The sequence below is a fragment of the Megascapheus bottae genome, chromosome 25 (assembly GCF_031878675.1).
Source record: "Megascapheus bottae isolate mThoBot1 chromosome 25, mThoBot2.hap1, whole genome shotgun sequence".
NCBI lineage: Eukaryota > Metazoa > Chordata > Mammalia > Rodentia > Geomyidae > Megascapheus > Megascapheus bottae.
The window spans coordinates 22,737,848-22,764,011 of record NC_143533.1 but is presented as its reverse complement, the minus strand read 5'-3'; the positions used below and the strand labels follow the sequence as shown (position 1 = coordinate 22,764,011).

The 26,164-nt window shown below is 40.5% G+C and overlaps 1 protein-coding gene across 3 annotated transcripts in view; it reads right to left on the bottom strand.

Moving 5' to 3' along the window:
- Ino80 (INO80 complex ATPase subunit) overlaps positions 1 to 26,164 on the bottom strand; it is a 74,828-nt gene that overhangs the window by 40,869 nt on the left and 7,795 nt on the right. For all 3 annotated transcript variants that reach the window (XM_090318586.1, XM_090318588.1, XM_090318587.1), the window contains exons 8-23: positions 25,687 to 25,890; positions 24,084 to 24,279; positions 22,025 to 22,092; positions 18,112 to 18,321; positions 17,051 to 17,131; positions 16,229 to 16,324; positions 12,526 to 12,585; positions 11,826 to 11,968; positions 9,140 to 9,224; positions 7,625 to 7,742; positions 6,383 to 6,468; positions 4,803 to 4,970; positions 4,547 to 4,680; positions 2,896 to 2,963; positions 2,009 to 2,102; positions 375 to 546 (exon numbers count right to left, since the gene is read on the bottom strand). In XM_090318586.1, coding sequence (XP_090174712.1) covers positions 375 to 546; positions 2,009 to 2,102; positions 2,896 to 2,963; positions 4,547 to 4,680; positions 4,803 to 4,970; positions 6,383 to 6,468; positions 7,625 to 7,742; positions 9,140 to 9,224; positions 11,826 to 11,968; positions 12,526 to 12,585; positions 16,229 to 16,324; positions 17,051 to 17,131; positions 18,112 to 18,321; positions 22,025 to 22,092; positions 24,084 to 24,279; positions 25,687 to 25,890 — 1,983 coding nt within the window. The remainder of the gene's footprint in view (positions 1 to 374; positions 547 to 2,008; positions 2,103 to 2,895; positions 2,964 to 4,546; positions 4,681 to 4,802; positions 4,971 to 6,382; positions 6,469 to 7,624; positions 7,743 to 9,139; positions 9,225 to 11,825; positions 11,969 to 12,525; positions 12,586 to 16,228; positions 16,325 to 17,050; positions 17,132 to 18,111; positions 18,322 to 22,024; positions 22,093 to 24,083; positions 24,280 to 25,686; positions 25,891 to 26,164) is intronic.

The window sequence follows — 26,164 nt, the reverse complement described above, 5'->3', positions numbered from 1 at the left end:
TATTTCCAGTGAACAACCAGAAAACTGGAAGTGGCGCTGTGGCTCAAGTGGTAGTGTGCTAGCTTTGAGCTGAAGATCTCAGGTACAGCATCCACGCCCAGATTTCAAGCCCCACAACTGATAAAAATAAATAAATAAATAGGGCCAGGAGTTTGACCTAGGGTAGAGTGCTTGCCTAGCATGCACAAAGACCTGGGTTAGATACATAGGAAAAAAGCCGGAAATGGTGCTTGAGGCTCAAGTAGTAGAGCTCCAGCCTTGAGAAACTCAGGCCCTGAGCTCAAGCCCAGGACTGGCCAAAAAAATAAAAATAAATAAATAAATAAAAATTAAAGGGGCACTAGCAGGCGATTTAAGCTGGAACAATTGCTTACCTTTAACAAAGGGCAGCTGCAAAGGTTGGGAAAGGAAAGTGGAAAGTTAACGCCGAGAAGAAAATCCTTGTTTCTCAGGTATGTGTGCTGGCTCTCCCCTTCTAGCTCTCCCCAGGAGCGCAGTTGATGGAGCCTGTAGGAGGCTTTCAGAGACAGGAAAAGAGCTAACCATCTGAAACAAACCACAGCAGATATGCTTATTCAGTGCTCCAAGGAGGTTTGAGGGTCGTTTACAACAGCGAGAAACTACCCACGGGATGTCTATCATTACATCTCTTTTGTAAGTCTTAGAAATTTTAGAAACAGTTCTTTACCATTTTCAAACAAGGCGTTTTTTTTAAATTCTTTTTTATTGTAATTGAGAGAAGTGTTACATTATATTCGTCAGATAGAAGGTATATTACTTCACAAATATTGATACCCTTCTCATGTTTTTGTCCCCATTTCCCTCCCCCCATCCCCTTCCAGGGTGTTTAATATTTCTGTTCCATGAATTCTCTGTCATGATTTGGTATGCTACTACAAAAACTAAAATCCCTTGTAAAGCTTTTCTTGCTATTAGGAGTATTTACATTTCATAAAAAGGGTTTTTATTTGGTGGGTCATGGGGCTTGAACTTAGCCTGGGTGCTGCCCCTGAACTCTTCGGCTCGAAGCTACTGCCCTACCCTTGAGCCAAGCCCTACTTCTTATTTTTTAGAGGTTAACTGGAGATAAGAGTCTCAGGTCCTTTAGTGTTGCTACCACGCCTAGCCATAAAAACTCTTGTAATAAAGAGAAAGCCAAGCCAGAAGCCGGGGACTGGAGCCTGTAATTCTAGCTACTCAGGAGGCTGAGATCTGAGGACCATGGTCCAAGCTAGGCTGGGCAGGAAAGTCAATGAGACTCTTAGGTCCAATTAACCACCAGAAATGAAAATTGTGCTGTGGCTCAAGGGGTAGGGCGGTAGCATTGAGCTGAAGAGCTCAGGGCCAGTGCACAGGGCCAGTGTTCAAAACCCCATGACTGCCCCCCCCCTTTCAAAAAAGAGAAAGCCATTAATCTAAAGAATATACAAATCTGTCAGCACACTTGAGGTCTAGTCTGTGGTCAATACAAACTAAATGAGTCACCAGTTACTACTTCTCTCTAGAAACAAATGAGCATAATAAACGTGAAATTAGAAAATTTAAAGATTCTTTTGGGTAGTATATGGGAGAAAAGCCTAAATATTGTTCATCTAAGATATACAGTGAAGCATCATTTAACTAAATGCTTGAAAGAGTTTAACTTCACTTGTAAAAAGAGGTTCAAATACTTTTTATAGTATTTAATTTTTGTTCCTATTTATTCCTAACTACTTATTTAAAAAAAAAAAAGGCAAATTTAGCTGGGCGCTGGTGGCTCACGCCCATAATCGTAGCTACTCAGGAGGCTGAGATCTAAGGATCGCAGTTTGAAGTGAGTCCTGACAGAAAAATTGTGAGACTCTTACCTCCAATAAACTAATCCTCAGGGGATTAAAAAAGCTGGAAATGTTGTGTTGGATAAAGTGGTAAAGAATTAGCCTTGAGCAAAAGCAGCTCAGGGTCAGAGTCCAGGCCAAGTTCAAGACTCAGGTCTGACACATACAAAGACACACAGCAAATTTCTCACCTGGCTAAAAGTCCCTGAAGCATGAGGTTTGCCATTTCTGCTGGAGACACATCAATAAAGCGAAGAAAAGAAAAACAGCTTTCTTCATTAATACCTGTAGTGTCAAAGAACAATATTAAACCCAACAGGAAACTCAATTAATGATGACTGAAATGCTCAAATTTTCCTTAGGCAGAGATAACCTGAAGATTCTGAGCTACGTACTGTGCCACTCTTTGTACTATACATCACAGAGGACAGCAGCAGGTCTAAGAGATAGGTCAAGTTTCTACTAGGCTTCAACAGTGTTTCCAGTCCTTGATTAACTGATTTCTTGTTTTATCACACCAGGAAAAAGAACAAGATATGACAGAGGAGAAAGATGCTGAACTTTAATCTTAATATTCTGGACAGTACTCTTAAGTTAAGCAATGTCCTTTTTGTCTAAGAATAAAGGTGGGGGCCGGGAGTTTGGCCTAGTGGTTAAAGTGCTTGCCTAGCATGCATGAAGACCCGGGTTCGATTCCTCGGTACCACATACATAGAAAAAAAAAAGCCAGAAGTGGTGCTGAGGCTCAAGTGGTAGAGCTCTAGCCTTGAGAAAGTCCAAGGACAGTGTTCAGGCCCTGAGCTCAAGCCCAGGACTGGCAAAAAAAAAAAAAAAGAATAAAGTTGTTTTTCTGAGCAGTTCAGTATTAATACTGTCATATTTCAAAAATAAATACTTGAGGAGAGACAAAGATGGGAAGTCAGTATGACCATTTTCTATTTATAACCAAAAACCACAATTTACAGATGAAGATGATCAACTTATTAAACTTAGGAAGACATTATAAAGAAAGCCCTTGGAAAACAACTTTTAGTTCCAAAGTATTTAGCACAGCCAAAAACTAGATCAAAACATTTACCTTTTCTGTGGAAGAGAGACTGCTGGATATAATCTGGTGCAAATGGAGAAAGAAGAATCCTTAACCACCTGTTAAGAAAATAAAATAAATCTGAACCATAAAAAATTATTGGGAGTTTAATTAAACTGAGTGCTCAACATAAAAAGAATCTGAGACCAGACTGATCTACACAATGTGAAGACTCTCAAATCCCTGATACCCCCCCCCACACACACACGTTTTTTTTTCTGCCACATTACCAGGTAAATGTCAGAAAATACAAAACACTTAATTGTTTAAGAAGAGCGAGCCAGTTTCCAGTGGCCACACCTGTAATAGTAGCTACTTAGGAGGCTGAGATCTGAGGATCATGGCTCAAAGCCAGTCCTGGCAGGCAGGTTTGTAAGACTCTTATCTCCAATTAAATCACAGAAAAAGCTGGAAGTGGTATTGTGAATCAAGTGGTAGAGTGCTAGCCTTGAGCAAAAGCAGTTTAGGGACAGTGCCAATACCAAGAGTTCAAATTTGGGGACTGGAGGGGGTGTGGGGGGAATATACAAGTTCCATTTTCCTCTACTTGGGTATTTTTTTTGTCATGGCTAGCACTATACTACTTGAGCCATTCCTCCGAGTTCCACATTTAAAGATGAAGTCTCTTGGACTTTTCTGCCTAGAATGGCTCTGAACAGAGATCCCTGAGGTCCCAGCCTCTTGAATAGCTAGAATTGCAGACAATACTATCAAATACTTTATTGAAGTAAAAGCACTGCAACTCTGGGACATTTTCCACTGCTCATCTTAAGTATTACCCTCATGCTACCACAAAGCACTCATAAAATTTAACCCATTACATGTACATGCTTCAGGACTAGGGCCATGCTCAAGTGGTAAATTTCCATTCTGCCCCCTAAAATAACAGCCAGGTATCACTGATCCATGCCTGTAATCCAGCTACTGAGGAGGCTGAAATCTGAGGATCCAGTTTTGAAGCCAGCCTTGCCATAAGACTCTTCACTTTCTTTTTTTTTTTTTTTTTTGCCAGTCCTGGGCTTGAGCTCAGGGCCTGAGCACTGTCCTTGGACTTTCTCACTACCACTTGAGCTTCAGCATCACTTCCAGCTTTTTTCTATGTATGTGGTACTGAGGAATCCAACCTGGCCTTTGTGCACTGTAGGCAAGCACTCTACCACTAGGCTAAACTCCCGGTGCCATAACACTCTTATCTTTAATAAACTACCAAAAAGCTGAAAGCAGAGCTGTGGCTGAAGGGGTAGAATGCTATCATTGAGCAAAAAGAAGCTCAGGGATAGGACCCAGGCCCTAAGTTCAAGCCCCAGAACTGGCATAAGAGAATTCAAAATGTACATATAAATTTTTATTTTCCTTAGGGAGCTGAGTGTGGTAGGACACAAAGTATAATCCTAGTACATAGGAAGCTGAGAAGGGATCATTATGAGTCTGAGGGTCAAACACAGTGAGTTTCCAGACCAGATTGAACTACATACAAAGATCCTACCTCAACAAACAAAATTTATCCTGAGCTAGAGACGCAGATAGATTGCTCTTTTAGAAACACAAAGTTGTGTCTGATCCCCAGGAATAGGAAAAAAATATATTACCTACTAAGCCATAAAAGCACAAATTAGATATTAAGATATTAATACTTTCTTACCGGTCTCTTGAATGATTGAAGACCCTGATCTGCCCATGACGATAAATAAACTTTGAGATCTCATATGGCTTTAGGGAAATATGAAATGGAGACCAAGTTTCTTGTCGTTCGAATAACTCTGGGTGATTACACACCTAACAGGAAGGGAAGGAATAGCAATCACGGCTATAGCTTTGCCTTTAGAAGAACTCACACTGTCCTTTGTGCATCATGCTTACTGGCATTTGAAAACACATCATGAAGTCAAGGCTCTCACCTTCCTAAATTGCATGACTAGATTCATGAGGCTGCTGGTGGTATTCTGTGCTTGCTGGGTGGAGCCCATAGAAGACTGCAATAAATCTTCAATGGAAATTTTGTTCTTTAGTGCCTGGTACAATAACTTTTGTCGGCTGGTCAGTTGGCAGTACATTAGAATTTCAATCTAAAATTCAACAGAAGATTTGTATTTGGGAAAACCTTCATAAGAAAAGTTAGTATGAGGGTAACGTGAAACATGCGAACCAGATTATAAAGTGAGCTCACCATCTCTACAAACCAGTGATGTGGATAATTACCCAGAAACCATGCTTCCCTGACCTTTTCTTGTCATCCCCCATGCTCTTCCCAGACAATCTTTCCTACTTCCAGTACCACCAACTATTATCATTCCCAATATATTGCGGGAAAGATAGTGGAAAAAGGATGAGAGGAGCATATGAAGCTATGGAAATTTGGGTGTGTTACAGGAACGTTCAGTGCTAGTAGGATTTATTGTAAATAACCCTGAGGGGTAGGGAGAGTCATAACTTGATCATTCTGAATGCTGTGCAGTATGTGTAAGAGATTTACTATACCATTCTTTCTACCTTTTTTTTTTTTTTTTTTTTTTTGCCAGTCCTGGGCTTGAGCTCAGGGCCTGAGCACTGTCCTTGGACTTTCTCAAGGCTAGAGCTCTACCACTTGAGCCTCAGCACCACTTCCGGCTTTTTTCTATATATGTGGTACCAAGGAATTGAACCCAGGTCTTCGTGCATGCTAGGTAAGCACTTTAATCACTTCTTCGTGCATGCTAGGTAAGCACTTTAATCACTAGGCCAAACTCCCGGCCCTCTTTCTACTTTTATAAGCTTTTAGAATCTCTGTTAATAGAGAGATTAAAAAGTTATTAAAAAGTAAAAGAAGCCAGGCGCAGTGGCTCATGCCTATAATCCCAGCTACACAGGAGGCTGAGATCTAAGGATCTCAGCTCAAAGCCAGCCGAGGCACTAAAGAATGAGAGACTCTTATCTCCAGTTAACCTCTAGAAAATGAGAAGTTGGACTGGGGAAGTTGGACATGGCTCAAGGGGTAGGGTGGTAGCCTTGAGCTGAAGAGCTCAGGAATAGCTCTCAGGGCAAGTTCAACACGCATAACCCAAAAAGAAAAAAAAAAGAAAAAGTAAAAGTAATGTTATTTCCTTGCTTAGTTGATTCATTTAAGTCCTTCTGGAACATTTCTTTCTTTCTTCTGGACTTGGGCTCAGGGTCTGAGCATTGTCTTTGAGTTTTCTCAAGGTTAGAGCTCTACCATTTGAGCCACACACAGCACCTTTTTTTCTATGTATGTGGTACTGAGGAATTGAACTTAGGTCTCTGTGCATGCTAGGCAAGCACTCTACCACTAGGCCAAACTCCTGGCACCCTTCTGGAATATTTCCTGTGTGTCTCTTGAGGTACTAAGGATTAAACATATCAAGTTTAAATATCTCCTCTCAACTTAATTACCCTGCAACTAAATCTGTATCAAACGATTTTTTTCCCCAGAACCTAAATTAGTGTTTACTGAGGCTTGACCTTTGAAGACTTCATTGCTTACCTTGTCAGACAATTCATTTTCTACATCTTTCTTAATTCGCCTCAACATAAATGGCTTCAAGATCATATGCAAGCGAGAAAGTTGATCTGAAATAACAAGAAGACCTAAATAATGTGATGCACACACAATCAAAACCATCAAAAATTTGGGGCTCAATGATTCTGTGAAAGTAGATTTGAATTTTTCCTTAAGTAGAGAAATGAGCAACATAAATTTACTATAGCATCTTGTCATAGTCAACTAGGTAAATGCCTTTAAGTCTTCTTTCATCAGAAAGACTTTTATAATAAATAAGGAATATTTTATTTAAAACAGGGTTCTAACAGAGTGATAATAAAACCTATCAGGGGCCACTAAAGTTCCCACCACCAAAAATTATCTTTCAAAGTATGTCAGCAAACAAACAACTTTTTTTTTTTTTTTGCTGCCAGTCCTGGGACTTGAACCAAGAGTCTGAGCACTGTCCTTGGGCTTTCCTGAAGACTAGAGTTCTACACTTGAGCCACAGCTCCACTTCTGGCTTTCTTCTATGTAGGTGGTAACAAGGAATCTGCATGCATGCTCTGCAAGAACTCTACCAGTAGGCCATGCTCCTAACCCCCTATTTTTTTTTTTAACAGTGTAAAATCCTGTAAGGAATTTTTCCCATAGATGCCAACTTCTGGTCTATGTAATAATATTCCTAGGAAGTTCTAAAAACAGGCAAATGCTATTCAACAAGACAAAAAGTATTAATAAACAATGTTAAAATGTTTACAATTCAAAACAACTCTTATGTTGGGCCAAGAGTTTGGCCTAGCAGTAGAGTGCTTGCCTAGCACGCATGAAGACCTGGGTTCGATTCCTTTGTATCACATACACAGAAAAACGCCAGAAGTGGCGCTATGGCTCAAGTGGTAGGGCTCTAGCCTTGAGAAAGCCCAAGGACAGTGCTCAGGCCCTGAGATCAGGCCCAGGACTGGCAAAAAAAAGAAAAAGAAAAACAACAACAACAACATCAAAAAACCCCACTAAGTCTTATGGAAAAAAAAAATGAAAACAAGTCTTCTAATAGTGTTAAGACATAAGAATCCATTACACAAATATAATAACTTCCATATGAATCTACAATGATTGATGTGTTTAAACGTATATATAGACATGATTGTTGTATGAGAGAAACTCTCCTCCATTGCCAATATTCTATGTATATTGTACCTGCTCATCTTGGCAAACAGAAATAAAGTTCCTCATATTACTTACTCTCATCAATTGCCGATTTGTTTTCAGCGTGACTTTCAATGTCCTTGGAAAACCATTCATTAAATTCTTCATGTGAATCGAATAATGTTGGCATTATAAAATGTAGCAGAGCCCAGAGCTTAAAACAAAGGAAAAACAACAACAACAACAACAACAACAAATGAAATAATGCAGGGTAACAGAACGACAGTAAGGATATATAAAGTTCTAGCAGGTGTTTATGTGTGTGAGAGGGAGAGAATGAGTTTAAGCACAAGCCTTCTAACCAACCCAAATACTCTAAGTATCCAACTGAAAAGTTTTTATTTTTCAATTAATTACCAACCATAAGTTTAAAAGTGAAATACTCATATTTAATAGAGGAATCATTTGAAAAATTATATGTGCTATATTCTAATAACTAGAGCAGGGACAGCTTACATAGATAGGGTCAAGTGTCTAGTTTGCCATCCAATTGTTTAAATATATAAAGTTGCGGGGGAGGGGTTGGTGCCTGTCCTTAGAATTTGAACTCAGGGCCTGGGCACCCATCCCTGAGCTCAAGGCTAGCATTCTACCACTTGAGCAATAGTTCCCCTTCCAGCTTGTTTGGTGGTTAATTGGAAACAAAGAGTCTCACAGATTTTCTTACCCAGGTTGGCGTCAAACCTCAATCCTCAGATCTCAGATCTCCAGGACTATAGGCATGAGCCACCTGAGCCTGGCATATAAATAACACATTATATGACAAAGCCATGCTTATTCATTTACATATTTTCTGCTCTCCTTTCATGTTAAAAAAGCAAAGTAGGCTGGGCATAACCTACTGGTAAGAATGTTATGCTAGCATGCAAAAAGCCCTGGGTTCAATTCCTTGGTACCACACACTAAGAAGCCAGAAGTTACACTGCGGCTCAAGTGGCCAGGCCCTGAGTTCAAGCCCCCAGGACTGGCAAAACAAAAACAAAAAACACCTTAAAGTATTAAAGAATATTATCTTCAAATGTTTTCATAAAAATATATCTTCATGTCAGGCTGGCGCTGGTGGCTCACACCTGTAATCTTAGCTACTTAAGAGGCCGAGATCTGAGGACTGCACTTCAAAGCCAGCTTGGGCACAAAATCCTGTGAGACTCTTATCTCCAATTAAAAAACAGAAAACTGGAAGTGGCGCTGTGGCTCAAGTGGTAGAATGCTACCCCTTGAGCTGAAGAGCTCAGGGACAGCACCCAGGCCCAGAGTTCAAGTCCCACGACCCACAAAAAAAAAAAAAAAAAAGTATAGAAACATACACATTAGATGGGTAAATTCCCTAATGTGCTCAATGTTTATTACAAAAAGGAATAAAATAAAAATGAGGCTAAGAGCCCACCTAGGGAAAGCTATGGTCAAATTTTGCATGGGTAAAGAGTTATAATGTGAACTGGGCGCTGGTGACTCACAAAAAAAAAAAAAAAAAGAAAGAAAAAGAGTTATAACGTGGTGCTACAACTGTCGCCTGAAGAAGATGTAAACCGGGACTTTAATAGTGCCTACCTCTGCCATTGTGTTTTGAATGGGCGTCCCTGTGAGCAGAAGCCGATTCCGACACTGGAACTGCAAGAGGATCTTCCAACGAACACTGTTCAATAAAATGAGTTACAAATTCCAAATCAGCCACAAATTTTGAATTACTCTAGGGAGACCCCATGTATCTAATCATGCTTTCAAAACAAGGAACACTCAGAATCATATCTGATAGATCTACAATGTCTTCTTCATTGATCCTGGCCAAAAGGTACATTCTCCTTCAAAATTGTGCAATACAGCCAGGCGCCAATGGCTTATGTTTGTAATCCCAGCTACTCAGGAGTCTGAGATCTTAGGATCAGGGTTCAAAGCCAGCCCAAACAGCAAAGTCCATGAGATTCTTATCTTCAATTAATAAAGTGGCTCATAGCCTTGAGCAAAAATGTTCGAGGACAGTGTTCGGGCCCTGAATTCAAGTTCCATGTCCAAAAAAAAAAAGAAAAAGAAAAAGAAAAAAAAAGAAGGTGCAATATTAAACATTGCCTACCAGAGAATGAAACACGGCATTAGCCAATGTCATCTGCATATTAATACAAACCTTTTGGGTATACCACACCACACTTTGAATTCAGAGCAATTCAACTTGCTAGACAGGCACTACTAATTAACCAATGAGTCCAGCCCAATATAGATCTTCAAAGTAATAGTCCTATAATGTCACCCTAAGTTAAAAATTCATTAACACGAGGTTCAAGAGCATCAATTATGTGGTCAAGCACTAGTATTCTGTATAGGACTTAAAGATACTAGAATAGTTCAGACATGTAACTTATACTGCCCTTTTAATTATACTTTTTATGGTAGATGCAGGACAGTACCAAACTACAGTAGATCTCTCTATATATATCTCTTTTTTGTGTGTGTGCTTGATTCAAGGGGTGCACCTCAAGGCCTAATACTCTCACCTGGCAGTTTTGCTCACACCTGGCCTTCTTACCTTTGAGCCAAGGCTATAGTCCAGTTTTTTGCTAATTAAATGGAGATCGATTGTTGGTAACTTCTTGCCTGAGCTGTTTGGAACATTCAAATCTCTTGAGTAGCTAGGACTATAGGCATGCGCTACTTGCATCTGGAAGCTGTGAATCTTTTACTTAGGTTGGCCATGTGGCTTTAACTCAGGGGCCAGGCATCATTTCTGAGCTTTTTTGCTCAAGGCTAGTGCTCTACAACTATGAGCTACGGCACTCTCAATTTTCTGGTAGTAATTGAAGAGAAGAGTCTTACGGACTTTCCTGTCTAGACTGGCTTTGAACCACAACCCTCAAATCTCAGTCTACTGAGTAGCTAGGATTACAGGTGTGTGCCACCGTGCCCGGCCTATGAGTTGTTTTTAATGATGCTTTTCTAGAATATTTTCTTTCCAGATGATAGAGAAGCTACTATAAAAATGGTGACCAGAATCACAACAATAACAGAAGTTTGTCTATTTGGGATTTTTTTTTTTTGCTTTTTGGCATGGAGTGTGCTGAATATTTCTGTAATTTTGTTCAGATGACTGTAAAACCTGCAAAAAATGTTGGTGCTATTGATGCATAACATATTGCTATTATTGGTCTCTATATAAATATAAACATATGGTTATGTTTGGTTATATTTACATGAAACATAAACACATGTCTATATAAATATAAACATTTCCATTTTTGGAAATGTTAGCAGTCTTTTCTATCTCAGAAAAAAGTATCTTAGTTTCCAGGATTTAGTTGGTTGGTACTGTACCATAATTAATAGCCATATTGGTCTAGAAATGTTCATTTCCATTCTCATATGTAAAATACTATATTAAGTATATTATCTGTGGATTTGAATATAAAAAGAAAACATTGGTTATATAATTCAATAACCATAGTAACAAAAAAAATACGTTTCTACTGGTTACTCAGAACTCTGATCTTATATAACTTCTTAAACAAAAGGTAGGCATTTTTTTCCCTTATAGAAAATTTCCAAGATGAGTGGGGCGTGGTGGCTCATGCCTGTAATTCTAGCTACTCAGAAGGCTGAGATTTGAGGAGTAATGTTCAAAGCCAGACCAGGCATAAAAGGAACTGAGACTCATATTTCCAATTAACCTCTAGAAAATGGGAAGTGGGGCTTGGCTCAAGTGTAGGGTGGTAGCCTTGAGCAGAAGAGCTTACAAACAGTGCCCAGGCAAGCTCCATGACCCACACACACAAAAAATAAAGTTCTCACCCCCCCCCCAAAAAAAAAAAAGAATAAGAAGAAAAAGCTGGATATAGTGGCTTATACTTCCAATACTAGCTTCTCGGACACTTTGATAGCTGAAGTAGAAAGTCAGAAAAATCTGAGCGATTCTTATCTACAAGTAACCAGTAAAAGGCTAGAACTGGCATGACTCAAGTGGTGTAGTGCTGGCCTTGAGCAAAAAGGCCCTGAATTTTGCCTGCACTTCTAGCATCAAAAGAAAAATGTCAAAATTACAGAGTGGGAGGATAAAAGTTAAGGGGAGGGGGGAAATCTGTGTATTCCAAATGGTAATTTGTTTCCCAAGAAAAAATACGAACAAATTTTGCCTTCTGGTCAGGTACATAGCCAAGGAACTGACCATACTGTATCAGATTCCGAAATCTGTTGTCACTCAAATATGTATTTCAGCCCACCCATACAGCCTGCTCTCTAAAACTCCTGTTACCTGGAGCTACTCTTCAGTGCCTGCGCCTCATCCAGTACCATGTACTGCCACTTGACCCGCTGGAAATACTTCACATCCTGTACCACCAGCTGATAGCTGGTGATAACTACATGAAAAGGGGCATCCTGGGTGTACAGGGTCTTCTGTGAATAGGAGAGAGAACAGTGAGAAGATAAATGCTTAACAATTCATAATAGTCTAGCAAACTAGGGACTGCCTTCTCCAGAGACAACACATTCAAGAAAGCCCTGACCCATCAGTGTGGAAGTGGAGATAGTCAGGTGAACTGCCATTTTGGGGGGGGGGCAGGGGGCGGGCAGGCATGGGCAAACACTCTAGCAGTAGACCAAACTTCTGGTCCAGCAAATTCTTTTAAAAGTCATACCTACAGCAACTTACTGTAACCTCATTAAAGGAAAAAAGGTCTTTTTTGTGCCTGTCCTGGGACTCAAACTCAGGGCCTAGAAGATATCCCTGAGCTTTTCTGGTAAAGGCTAGCATTCTACTACTTGAACCACAACTCTACTTCCAGGTTAAAAAGTCCTTATCTTGGATTTTTGAGTTTAAATGACTGCGCATAACAGTAAGAGCACTTTACCAGAACAAAAGTATACCTGTTATACATGGGATCATATATGCATAATAGATTATTCAAATGAAAAAGGAAGTTATTGTATATATACAGGCAGCTGAGAGTTACCTGACTCCAGAACCTCCTGATGACTTTTCTATCATGAGGATTTCCCCAATACGGTAGCACCTAAAAAAATGATGAGTACACATTACTGTTACTGATAACAAATATTAATAGAGTACCCACAAACACATCATTCAGACTAAACTTAAAAGAAACAGAAAGAGCCAGATGCTGGTGGTTCACTCCTGTAATCCTAGCTACTCAGGAGGCTGAGATCTGAGCATCAGGGTTCCAAGCTAGCACAGGCACTAAAAAGTCCTTGGGGACTCTTATCTCCAATTAACCACAGAAAACAGGAAGTGGTACTGTGGTTAGAGAGGCAGGGCAGTAGCCTTGAACTAAAGAGCTCAGGCACAATGCCCAGGCCCAGAAGTAGGGGATAACCTTGAGCTGAAGAGCTCAAGGACAGTGCCCAGGGTCAGAGTTCAAGCCCTACGACTGACAAAAACAAAACAAAACAAGAAAGGGGCCAGAAGCATAGTGTAGGGATAGGGTGCTTGCCTAGCACGCACAAAGCCCTGGTTCGATTCCTCGGTACCACATACACAGAAAAAGCTGGAAGTGGCGCTGTGGCTCAAGTGGCAAAGCATTATTAGCCTTGAGCAAAGTGTCCAAGGACCGTGCCCAGGCCTTGAGTTCAAGCCCCAGGATTGGGGAGAAAAAAAAAAAGGCAAGAAATATAGCTACATCTCAAATTGTAGAATACCTGTGAACCTAGCTACTGAGGTAGAGGTCTGAGGATTATGATTTGAGACCAGCCTGTGCAGGAAAGTCCAAAAGTCCATCTCCAATTACCCAAATACTCCAAACTGCATGGCTCATGTGGTAGAGCACCAGCCAAAAGTGAAAAAACTGAACTTCAGTTCAAGCCCTGATACTAGCACACACCAACACAAACACACACAGGACAGATGACTGTACAAAACATGGAATGTAGTTCAAGTTAAGAAACTGTACAATGTTGAATGGCTAACATGTTAGGTTATGTGTGATGTTCATTTTATCATAATAAAAAATTGGAACAACAGGCTGGGCAGGGTGCTCACACGCAGATCCTAGCTACTCAGGAGGCTGAGATTTGAGAATAGTGGTTCAAAGGCAGCCTGGCACCTAAAAGTCCTCTTATCTCCAATTAACCACTAGAAAACCAGAAATGGCAGTGAGGCTCAAGGGGAAAGGTGGTGGCCTTAAGCTGAAGAGCTCAGAAGCAGCGCCCAGGCTCAGAGTTCAAGTCCCATGACAGACTAAAACAAAAACAAACAAAAAAGGAACAACAGACAATTCAATTCAAAGTGATGGTATCTAGGCTCATGGGTTCTATTTTATCAAATGCAATACTAGTCAATGGGGAAGTTCAATTCCAGGCAAAGACATACGAAAGAGCAGTACCCACAGCTTTAAGTAGAACCATTGGACTAAGTAGTAGTGGATACGCCATTAAGACACTGCCATCTATTGGTCAGTGGAAGAGCTACTAAAAAACTTTTGTGGTTGGATGGAAATTTAGGACTTTTCAGCATTTTCTACATGTCCTGAATCACATACACATATATATTTCCATAAAGAAAAGATATTCATCTTTTTTTTGTTTTTGCATTTGCCAGCCCAACGGACTGAACTCAGGGCCTGAGCACTGTCCATGGGCTTTCCTCAGGGCTAGTGCTCTACCACATGAGCCAGAGCACCACTTTTGGCTTTTCTATGTATGTGATACCAGGGAATTGAGCTTTCTGCATGCTCGGCAAGCACTCTACCACTAGGTCAAATTCCTAGCTCAAGATGATCATCTTTTATACAGTAGATAATTCAAGAGAAAATAATGAACAAACTGAATGATGTAATTTCGTAACTGGTGAAAAAAGTACAATGTCTAATGAGCCAGGTGTGGTGGCTCACGCCAGTAATCCCAATTACTCAGATGGTTAAGATCTGAGGATAGAGGTTCAATGCCAGCCCAGGCACAAAAGGACCCAAGACCCTTATCTCCAAGCCCATGACCCACCAAAAAAAAAAAAAAAAATCCTCAAGTCTGCAACTTCCTTTTAGAAACAGAACATGTATTTAATTTGCTTTCCACCTTAAATTGTAAGAAATGAAACCAAAACCTGCCTACTCTTGGTTATATATCAAAGTTCTCTATCCAAACTTAGTTTAAAACATATACATCTGGTGGCTGGAAGTGTGGCTTAGTGGTAGAGTGCTTGCCTAGCATGCATGAAGACCGGGTTTGATTCCTTGGTACTACAAAAACAGATAAGCCAGAAGTTGTGCTGTGGTTCAAGTGGTAGAGGGCTAGCCTTGAGAAAGCCTAAGGACAGTGCTCAGGCCTTGAGAACAGCCCCAGGACAAGCAAAAAATAAATACATAAATAAATAATTTAATAAATTTCTGTGTTCAGCATGTCCTAATTCAATCTGAGGATTTTTCTCTTTGAATTAGTTAAATCACATTCACATTATGCACTTCAGACATAATATATAAGCTGATAAGAACTGAAAGTCTGGGATAGGAATGTGGTTTAGAAGTACAGTGCATGCCTAGCAGGCATGAAGTGCTGCGTTCGATTCCTCAGTGCTAGTCTTCAGCCAAAAGCAGCTCAGGAACAGGATTGGCAAACAGAAACAAAAACAAAAACCTGAAGATCTGGCTTCAAAGTATGAAGAAATGAATACTGAGTCAGGCACTTGTGGCCCATGACTGTAATCCTAGCTATCCTAGCTACCGACTCCTCTCTCTCTCACTCACTTACTCACACAGACACATAAGACACACACACACACACACACACACACACACACACACACACACACACACACACAACCTCCCAATTCCCTCTCACATCATCACAATTTTGAGACAAATTCTCACTGCAGAGTCCAGCTAGTCTCAGCAATCCTCCAGCTTTGGCCTCTCAAATGCTTGAATTACAGGCATGTTCTATGATGCCTGGCATAATGACAATTATTTTGTATCATAACAGGAGAATCAATTCATGTGACTAAAGGAAGAAAATCACTGAAATTGTACTTTGGTTTGCACTGATTAAATATGAAGAGATAAGACGCTCTCATTGGCTACATAATTTTTTTTTTTTTGGTTGGTCGGTCATGGTCCTTGAACTGTGATGTGGGCCTGAATGCTGTCCCTGAGCATTTCAGCTCAATACTAGCACTCTACAACTTGAGTCACAAAACCACTTCTGGATTTCTGGTCATTAATTAGAGGTAAGAGTCTCGTAGACTTTCATTCCTAGGCTGGCTATGAACTGAGATCCTCAGATCTCAGCCTATTGAGTAGCTAAGATTACAGGCATGAGCAACCAGCACCCAGCTCATAAGTAATTTTTATAAGGAATGAATATAAGGTATTTCAGCCACAATGTTGTAATTTGAAAACTATTAAAAGCAACAAAGTTACTTAATTCAACAAAAGAGAATATTATTAACAACAACATATTGGACTGGGAGCATAGCCTAGTGGTAGAGTGCTGGCCTAGTATGCATGAAGACCCGGGTTCCATTCCTCAGTACCACATACACAGGAAAAGCCAGAAGTGGCATTGTGGCTCAAGTGGCAGAGCGCTAGCCTTGAACAAAAACATGTTCAAGGACAGTGCCCAAACCCTGAATTCAAGTCTCAAGACTGGCAAAAAAAAGAAAAAAGAAAAAAAAAATGTGTTTTGGGGGGATGATTATTACTTTTTTACCTTAAATTTAGGAACAAATCTAGTAAACTCCTGGTGCCAATTGTTAAGTGTAGAAGCAGGCGAAATTATTAAGAAAGGTCCCCAAATGTTCTCTCTCTGCAAAAAAAAAAATTAGGTCAGTCAACTGTAGAAAGACTTGAACACAGTTAAGGCAAAATTATAAGTAAGGTCAAGCCATTTAAGAATAGGAAACACACTATCACAAGTCCTTAATTTCCAAATTTCAGAACTTGAATGTTGAAGAAAATGATCAAGGACACACCATGAGGCAGAAGAGTCCCAAGCAACTACTGTCCCCTCTGAGTTCTTAAAGTCTTATTTTATGTCCATTTATAAATTACTTATAAGATACTGACTTGTGTGCATTATTTTCTTCTGTACCTGATTATCATAACTTTACTATTATTTAATCACTCAGAGAATCATTTTGCATTTTACAAAGTACATTTACACACATAGTTTCTTATTTGTTACAAATTCTCTATGAAGTATGTATTATTTAGAAATTTAAAGTAAAGTAAGTTTATCAGAGGGTTTCATTGCTGAAGTTTACAAGGAAGGAGAGAGCTTTCCTGGGTTAAGTACAGTGCACATTCCACTGTCCTGACGGCTAGAAAAAGCAGCAGGAGATAGTAACTCAAACCACTAACAAATGTGTTATGCTAATTTGCCCTCTAGTACAGGCACCGAGGGTAAAGATCAAATACAACTGTCTTAGTGTCCTGCAGAGCCTATTTCAGCACCTTGGATGTAGCAATTTCCTAACAGAAAAAGGGCCCCATATTCTGAAGTCAGGAATATTGAAAGATGGCATTTACATACCTCAGCCAGATGGGCCAGAAGGGCAATGCTCTGTACAGTTTTACCAAGGCCCATTTCATCCGCGAGAATGCCATTAATGCCCTAGGGGGTGGGGAATAAATAGTCAACACTTCTAAATTCATCACATGGATTTTAATCTACTACTAAAAACTAAGACTCCTTTCTATGCCAGTCCTGGGGTTTGAACACAGGGCCTGGCCACTGTCCTTGGACTTTCTCAAAGCTAGAGCTCTACCACTTGAGCCACAGCACCACGACTGGCTTTTTCTGTGTATGTGGTACAGAGAAATTGAACCCAGGGCTTTGTGCATGCCAGGCAAGCACTCTACCACTAGGTCATGCTCCTGGTCCCAGAAATAAGACTTGATTTAACAAAAGTGAATGGAGATGCTCAACACCAGCACTGGAATTAACCTCAACTGTAATGATTCCTTTTGCTAGTACTACAATTACGACTCATGACCATGGACAAGGCCAGTTCTTTTTTTTTCTTTTTCCTAAGTGATTTGTAGAAAGATGATTATTATAAAGTAGTTGTACAAGGAGGTTTCAATTCTGTAAGTCAGGTTAAAAATGCACCAAAGGCCACTACTATACCTAATGTACCCACAGAGATGCAAACAACCAAGAATATTAAGGCCACTTAGGAAAAGCTACACACATGACATAAATACAAACTCCAGGTTAGGAACACAGAGATACCTTTGTGCATCTTGTCAAAAGATAAAGCTTTATACCCAGGGCTTGGAGGTTAGCCTAGTGGTAGAGGGCTTGCCTAGCATGCACGAGGACCCGGGTTCAATTCCTTGGTACCACATTCATAGAAAAAAAGCCAGAAGTGGTGCTGAGGCTCAAGTGTTAGAGCTCTAGCCTTGAGAAAGTCCCAGGACAGTGCTCAGGCCCTGAGTTCATGGCCCAGGACTGGCAAAAAAAAAAAAAAAAAAAAGCTTTATACCCAATAAAAATCTAATTTTGAACTCATTTCATAATTTAAACTATACCAAATGGAAAATTTCATGAACAAAAGAAGAGAATTAGCATTATCTAGTTTTAAATTGTACCTGCTCATAGAGATTGGCCAACCAATTCATGCCTTTCAGCTGGTAACCTTTCAATTTGCCATTAAAAATTGTGGGCTGTGGAATATCTTCACCAGCCCGGATAGATGGGTTTGCAAGGCTGTAACTCTCCCCAAACCCAGAACCAGATTTGTGTGATGCCCGCAGTGAAGCTGCTCGACTTTCTTTTGCATCTTCATCAAATGATCTTGTCTAGAAATAATTTAAGAAGAAAAAAGAAATGAAATGCAAATGCGTACCTCATAACATACCTACCACAACTGTGCTAAGAAAAAGTGGAACAAAATTTCTGACAAAATAGCATTATATATTACATAGGAAGGTATTTTACTAACATTAGTAAATAATGACATCAAGAATATGTTTTTATCTGGCTGGGTGGCTCAGGCCTGTAATTCTAGCTACCCAGGAGGCTGAGCTCTGAGGACCGCAGTTCAAAGACACCCCAAGGCTCTTATTTCTAATTAATGATCAGAAAACCAGAATTGGTGCAGTGGCTCCAGTTGTAGAGCACTAGCATTGAGCTGAAGAGCTCTGGGACAGCAATTAGGCCCAGAGGTCAGGCCCTACAATTGACCAAGACTATGTTTTTAGGGGCCAGGAGTTTGTTGCAGTGGTAGAGTGCTTGCCTAGCATGCATGATGATCCAGGTTCGATTCTTTAGTACTACATACATAGAAAAGGCAGGACAGTGCCCAGACCCTGAGTTCAAGCCCCAGGACTAGAAAAAACAAAAAGGTTTTAGCCAGGTGCTGACGGTTCATGCTTGCAATCCTAACTAATCAGTAGGTTGAGATCTGAGGATCAAGGTTCAAAGTCAGCCCAGGCAGTAAAGTTCAAGGTACTCTTCTTTTCAATTAACCACAAAAATGCCAGAAGTGAAGTTTTGGTTCAAGTGGTAGAACACTAGCCCTGAGCACATGGTCTCAGGGACCATGCGGGGGCCCTGAGTTCACGCCCTAGTACTGGCACACACAGACACACTTACAGAAGAATATAATGCGATAACAAAACATATTATATTGCTTGTAACATCAAGGAATCAGGTGAAGATCCGGCATTTGTTGGTTGAAGGTGTAGAAGGTAGCAGCATGTATGCCCACCCTTGACCTAGACCCTGACCAAGTTCCAAAGAGGATCCTATGTAGTATAAACTGAATATCCTTCACATAATTAACAAACATTTCTACATCATGATAAAAGAAAGCATGTTCATTAAGGTGAAAGATGGCAAAGTCAGGCTCATGCCTATAATCCTAGTTACTCAGGAAGCTAATAGCTGAGGAGACTGTAGCTCAGTCAGTCCAAGCAGTAAAGTCTGTAAGACTCTCTCTCCCCTCCCCCCCAAAGCTCAGGGCCTTGCACTTGCCAGGCAAAGGCTCTTCTGCTGAGCTAAATTCCCCAACCCCAAGTCTGCAAGACTCTTATCTCCGATTAACCACCATAAAACTAAAGTGGGCGTGGAGTTTGGCCTAGTGGTAGAGTGCTTGCCTTGCATGCACAAAGACCCAGATTGGATTCCTACCTACCACATACATAGAAAAAGTAAGAAATGGTGCTGTGGTAGATCTCTAGCTTTGAGAAAATCCAAGGACAATGCTCAGGCCCTGAGTTCAAGCCCTCGCACTGGCAAAATAAAAAAATAAAAAAAAAAAGGAAAAAAAAAACCCCAAAGCCCTGGGTTCAATTCCTTGGTACCACATACACAGAAAGAGCTCAGGGAGAGGGCAGAGTCCAGGCCCTGAGTTCAAGCCCTGGGATTGGCAAAAAAAAAAAAAAAAAAAAAAAAAAACAGGGGCCAAGAGTTTGGCCTAGTGGTAGTGTTTGCCTAGCATGCACGAAGACCCGGGTTCAATTCCTCAGTACTACATACACAGGAAAAAAGCCGGAAATGGTGCTGAGGCTCAAGTGGTAGAGCTCTAGCCTTGAGAAAGTCCAAGGACAGTGCTCAGGCCTTGAGCTCAAGCCCAGGACTGGCAAAAAAAAAACAAAAACAAAAACAAAACAAGGGCTGGGAATTTGGCCTAGTGGTAGAGTGCTTGCCTAGCATGCACGAAGACCCAGGTTCGATTCCTTGGTACCACATACTTAGAAAAAGCCAGAAGTGGTGCTGAGGCTCAAATAGTAGAGTTCTAATCTTGAGAAAAATCCAAGGACAGTGCTCAGGCCCTGAGCTTAAGCCCAGGACTGGGAAAAAACAAAAAACAAAACAAAACTGGAAGCGGTGCTGTGGTTCCAAGTGGTAGATGGTAGAAGGCTGTCCTTGAGCAAAAACTCAAGGCCTGAGACAAGTCTCATGAGCAACCAAAAAAAAAAAAAAAGATCCTATTATGAACATGTTGCAATCTAACAAAGATATCGTCTTCTGTGTAACTAATGTGAATTAATAAAAAAAAAATTAAGAAAAGTGATTTAACCTCAATCAACATACTTTTTTTCTTGGTACTAGGAAGAACTCTTATTATATATTCTCCATGCTCCTAGCAATTTTTGGCTTAGCTGTGTATTTTGTGGATCTAGGTGTTCCCCCACACCCGCCCCCCCATCCCAGTCCTGGGCTTGAGCTCAGAGGCTGAGCACTGTCCTTGGAGTTTCTCAAGGCTAGAGCTCTACCACTTGAGCCTCAGCACCACTTCCGGCTTTTTTCTACATAGGTGGTACTGAGGAATCAAACCCAGGTCTTTGTGCATGTTAGGCAAGCACTCTACCACTAGGCCAAACTCCCGTCCTCCCCCTTCACTTTTTTTTTTTGTGGGTCAAGGGGTTTGAACTCGGCCTGGGCAAAGTCTCTAAGCATTTCAGCTCAAGGCTACTGCCCTACCACGGGCCTGGACGTTATCCCTGAGCTCTTCAGCTCAAGGCTACTGCCCTACCCATTACCAGCACCACTTTCTGTTTTCTAGTGGTTAACTACAGATAAGAGTCTCACTTTAGTGCCGGGCTGGCTTTGAACTTTGATCCTCAGATCTCAGCCTCCTGAGTAGCTAGGATTACAGGCATGAACCACTAGCCCGGTTCCCTGGGTGCTTTCTGGCTCAATGCTAGTGTTATGCTGCACTATGCTGCACTATGCTACTTGAGCCACAGATCTATTCCTGGCTTTCTCATGAGGAACTGGAGTTAAGAGACTCACAAACTTTCCTGCCCAGGCTGGCTTGAAATGCTAATCCTCAGATTTCAGCCTCCTGAGACACTAGGATTATAGTTAGAAGACACTGGCACTGGCTGCTTTAGCTAATGTCATGGAGCTTTAACTCTGGGCCTGGGTGCTGTCCCTGACTGAGTTCTTTGGCTCAAGGAAGGTCTCTACTACTTTGTGCCACAGTGCCACTTCTGGTTTTCTGCTGGTTAAATGAAGAAAAGAGTCTCAGGAACTTTAGTGCCTGGGCTGGCTGTGAAGCATGATCCTTAGATCTCACCCTCATGAGTAGCTAGGATCATAGGCATTAGCCACCACCAACAGCACGTCGCTGCTTTAGCTAATTTTTAGTAAGGTTTTGTGTCTAAGCTCAAGCTAGCCTAGACTACAGTCCTCCTGACAGCTGAAATGGCAGGTGTACTACATCTTATCTACCTTTTTTTGGTTGAGATGGGGGTCTTGCAAACTCACCCACCCACCCTGGATTTGGCCTCTGTGATCCTCCCAACATCCATTTCAATGTAGCTAGAATTAGAATTATAGATGTGGCTCAAACAGTACGTTCTAAAAGCTTAGCCAAATGAAGTTATTACTCTGCCTGTCAAGTATTCTAACTATTCTAAAGTAAGTACAGAAACAACCATCACCCTAAAGAAAAACATTCACATACCAATACTTTCAAACAAAAATATGAGAACATATAAGACTAAGAATCATGGGCCAGTTATCACATGCTTTTTGATTTTTAAAACCTACCCGAGCTTGGTGAATATGGTAAGCATTTTCAGCATTCTTCAGGGCCTGGGCTTTAAAGTGGTTGCTGTCTGAAAATGAAAATGTGTAGATTTAGACCTCAAGGCCTTCAAGATAAAATGAACATCAACAAACAGAATTGCCTGATCCAACATTCTAATATTCACAGGTTCATGAGTGGGAGAAAAAAAAGGTTAAATTATTTTTATTTATTTATTTATTCATTTATTTATTTTTGCCAGTCCTGGGCTTGAGCTCAGAGCCCGAGCACTGTCCTTGGACTTTTTCAAAGCTAGAGCTCTACCACTTGAGCCTCAGCACTACTTCCAGCTTTTTCTGTTTATGTTGTATCGAGGAATTAAACTTGGGTCTGTGCATGCTAGGCAAGCACTCTACCACTAGGCCAAACTCCTGGCTCCAAAGATTAGATTCTTTGGTGAAGCTGGAAGGCGTAGTAGAGACAGAGGACTACCATGGTTTCTAGTAGCCAGGACCAGCTCCAAAAAAACAGCAAAGGATTAAGTGTTTCTGTATCTCAAGGCTGGAGCTTCACTTACTAAATGGAAACATCAGCCACATCAAGTAAGACCATGAAGATTCAAACTTCTAACTATGCTGAATAAAAATAAGCAGACAGAAATTATAAAATGTTACCATTCTCTCATATTTTCAGGTCAACATTATAGTGAACTCTCTATGAAATTCCTCTCAAACTTAATCCTACTTTTACTCTTTTTATTTATTTAAAAAATAAATAAATAAAAGAAGGTAGCTACCAGTAGTTTACTACTATAATCCTAATTCCTAGTTTCTCAGGAGGCTGATTGGAGAATCAAGTTCAAAGCCAAACTGGCAGTGAAGTCCCTAAAAACTCTTATCTTTAACTACCAGAAAACCAAAGTGGCACTGTGGCTCAAAGTAGAACATTAGTCTTGAGCAAAAAAAAGCTCAGAACAGTGCCTAGGCCTTTAAGGTTCAAATCCCACAGCTGACCAAAAAAAAATCCCAAACACACAAAACTAAAGAACTCCTGTTTATAGGACCAAGAATATTCTTATGTGAGATCCCATTTTCTATGCTGAGACGTTTTCTTAATTCAATAACGTAAGATCCCATTTCCTATGCTAAGATGTTTTCTTAATTCAATAACGTAGTACATACTTTCAAACTATACCTTTCCTGTTACAAATCCGTTATATTACAGCCTTCTTTTCTAGAAGCACAAACATTATGCTATAATACAAGAAATCTCCCTTTTCTGATCAATATTACACGATATTTATCTTTCTCTCTCTCTCTTTTTTTTTTTTTTGCTGGTCCTGAGGCTTGAACAGGGTCTAGTCCTGTCCGATACCCAGCTTCTTTGTGCTCAAGGCTACCACTCTACCACTTGAACCATAGTGCCATTTTTGGCTTTTTCTGAGTGGCTTACTGGAGAAGAGAGTCTCACAGACTTTTCTGCCAAGGCTGGCATTGAACAGCAATCCTCCTGAGAAGCTAGGAATAACAGATGTGAGCCAGCAAAAAAAAAAAAAAAAAAAAAAAAAAAAAAATATATATATATATGGATGGATATACATATATATATATGTATATACATATATATATATCTTTTTTTTGGTGATTCTGGGTTTTTACAATAACTTGCTAGTCAGGTGCTCTATCACTTGCCTATGCTACAGTTGTCTGATCAGAATTACTTATGAATCAAGAGAAAATTTACAAGATTTAGAATATGTAATTCTAGCTGGGCATGGTGGCTCACACCTGTAATCCTAGTTACTCAGGAGGCTGAGATCTGAGGATCAAGGCACAAAGTCAGCCCCGGCACAAAAGGACCTGAGAGTCTTCTGAGAAGTGGGGCTTGGCTCAAGGATAGGGCAGTAGCCTTGAGCTGAAGAACTCAGGGACAACACCCAGGCCCGGGGGTAGGATGGTGGCGTTGAACACTCAGGCTGACTTCAAGCCCCATGACCCACCAAAAAAAACCAGAAGAATATGTAACTCTAAATGTGAAATATAGAGAGTGCCTACTTCCTCTTACTCCTGACCCAGGACTTACCATAATCCTCTTGGGTGATGTTAACTACCACTCCTCCACCAATGTCAATCTGCCTCTGGGTAGAACTGTCCTCCAGTTTCCTTAGGATTTCTTCCTGGATTCCATCATAATTCATATCTCGTTTGCGGCTCATGAAATGGGCATACAACTCTGTTTGGGTGATTAGAAAGTTGAGTTTTCGCTGTTGCCTCTTGGCCTAAAGTGGGAAAGTTGAAAGTAAAAGCAGTCAAATCATCATATTATATCCACTACATAGTCAACAAAATTGACCACATCTTATATATTTTATATACAATTCTTAACAACAACAAAAATAACCTTTCATTATAAAAAGGCAAAAACTGCTATAGAGAAGTATTATTTTAGCCAACTCGAATGATACTAAAAGCAAGATGAACTGTGATTTACAGACTAATAACCTTTGTTTTGCTCTTTTACAATACAGAATATTCCATAGGCTTCTTTCTAAAAAGGTTATCATGGCAGTTGGAGGTATGGCTCAAGTCACAGAGCGCCGGACAATGAGTGAAAGCAAATGTCAGATACTGAGTTTGAATCACAATTTCAAGACAAAAATAAAAAATAAAAATAAAAATAAATTGGTATATTTGTTTTCTACAATGACAATGAGACATCAAGCAAATTTGAACACTGTTTTAGGAACCAGGTGGCAGATGTGTTTCGTTTTATTATTTTAAAAAATTCAAACAGGTAAAAAAAAATTCTTCTTTATTGCCAAAATGCAAAATGGGTAAAACCCACAAATTATTCTGAAAGTCAATACAACAAGTAAATAATAAGCTAACTGAAATGGGGAAAAACAGTATCATTCCTCTTTGATAAGCACGGTTGTGTAGGATGTAATACACTGGGTGAGGTACATGCTCATAGGCCCAGCGCTTAGGAGGGGAGGCTGAGGTGGGAGATCACTTGAAGCTCCCAGCCTGAAATCTCCCTGGGCAACTTGGTGAGTGAGATTCATTACCAGCTTGTGTGTGCACACAAGCGCGCACACGTGCCCAACACTCTCTCACTCCCAAAAATTTGTGAAGACACATAATTCAATATCAACACAAATGAGATTCCCATCAGATACTATCAACAGAGATTCTAGGTCATACAAACCTAGATAATCATCAGCCAGACTTCAAGGTCTGTAGCTGACTCCAATGCCTCTAAACTTAATGTGTGAAGCAGTTCCAACAGCAACAAATGCTTACTAACTCAATAATACATTTACCTTGCCAACGAAGACACATTAACCAAGAGACTCAAAAAGATCTAAACAAAATCCATAATAATTCACAGAACATAACAAATTAAAGAAACCAGATGTGGTGGTGCACAATGATAATTCCAGCAATCGAGAGGCTGAGGTAAAAGAATTGCTAGTTTGGGGCTGGCCCAGGCTACGTGGTGACACTCCTCCCAATCCAACAACCCCAGGTTTCTGGGGCTTCAGTGGCACGGTAGTTGACAAACAAGTGCAAGGCCCTGGTGCCCTGGTTCAATTCTTAGCACTAAAAGAAGTGCAAGCTGCAAACAAATCTCTTGATATGCTGGAGGTAATCAAGGTTCTGAAATTTTCACACTTTCGCACTACCTCCCGCATTTCCTCATCCAATTTCCGCTGCTCCAAAGCTTCTTTCTCAGCACGCTTGCGGTGTTCCTTCTCCACCTTCTCATATTTCTTCCAGTATAGAAGCATCTCCTTAGTCAAGCGTCGGGCACGGGGCAAAGTCTCCTTACAATTTTTCTGGGCTTGCAAGGCAGCTCTTCGTACCTCCTTCATACACTGGTGGGCGAGCTACAAACAACAACACTGTCACAACAGGTGAAAAGAAAACAGCAGGAGACAAGTTCTCATAGACTAAATCACATCATCATCATCATCATCATCATCATATCATTGGCATTCAATGCCAAAAGCAACTCTCTTGTGACACATGTCTTTCTCTCCTAACTAGATTAGTTTTGTGACTCAGGTCCAGACCTTAGGGGAGCATCAAAGAATAAAAATTTATCCACATATATGACCTTGTATGAACCAAAGTAAAATGACTAAAAAGGACTTCAGGCGT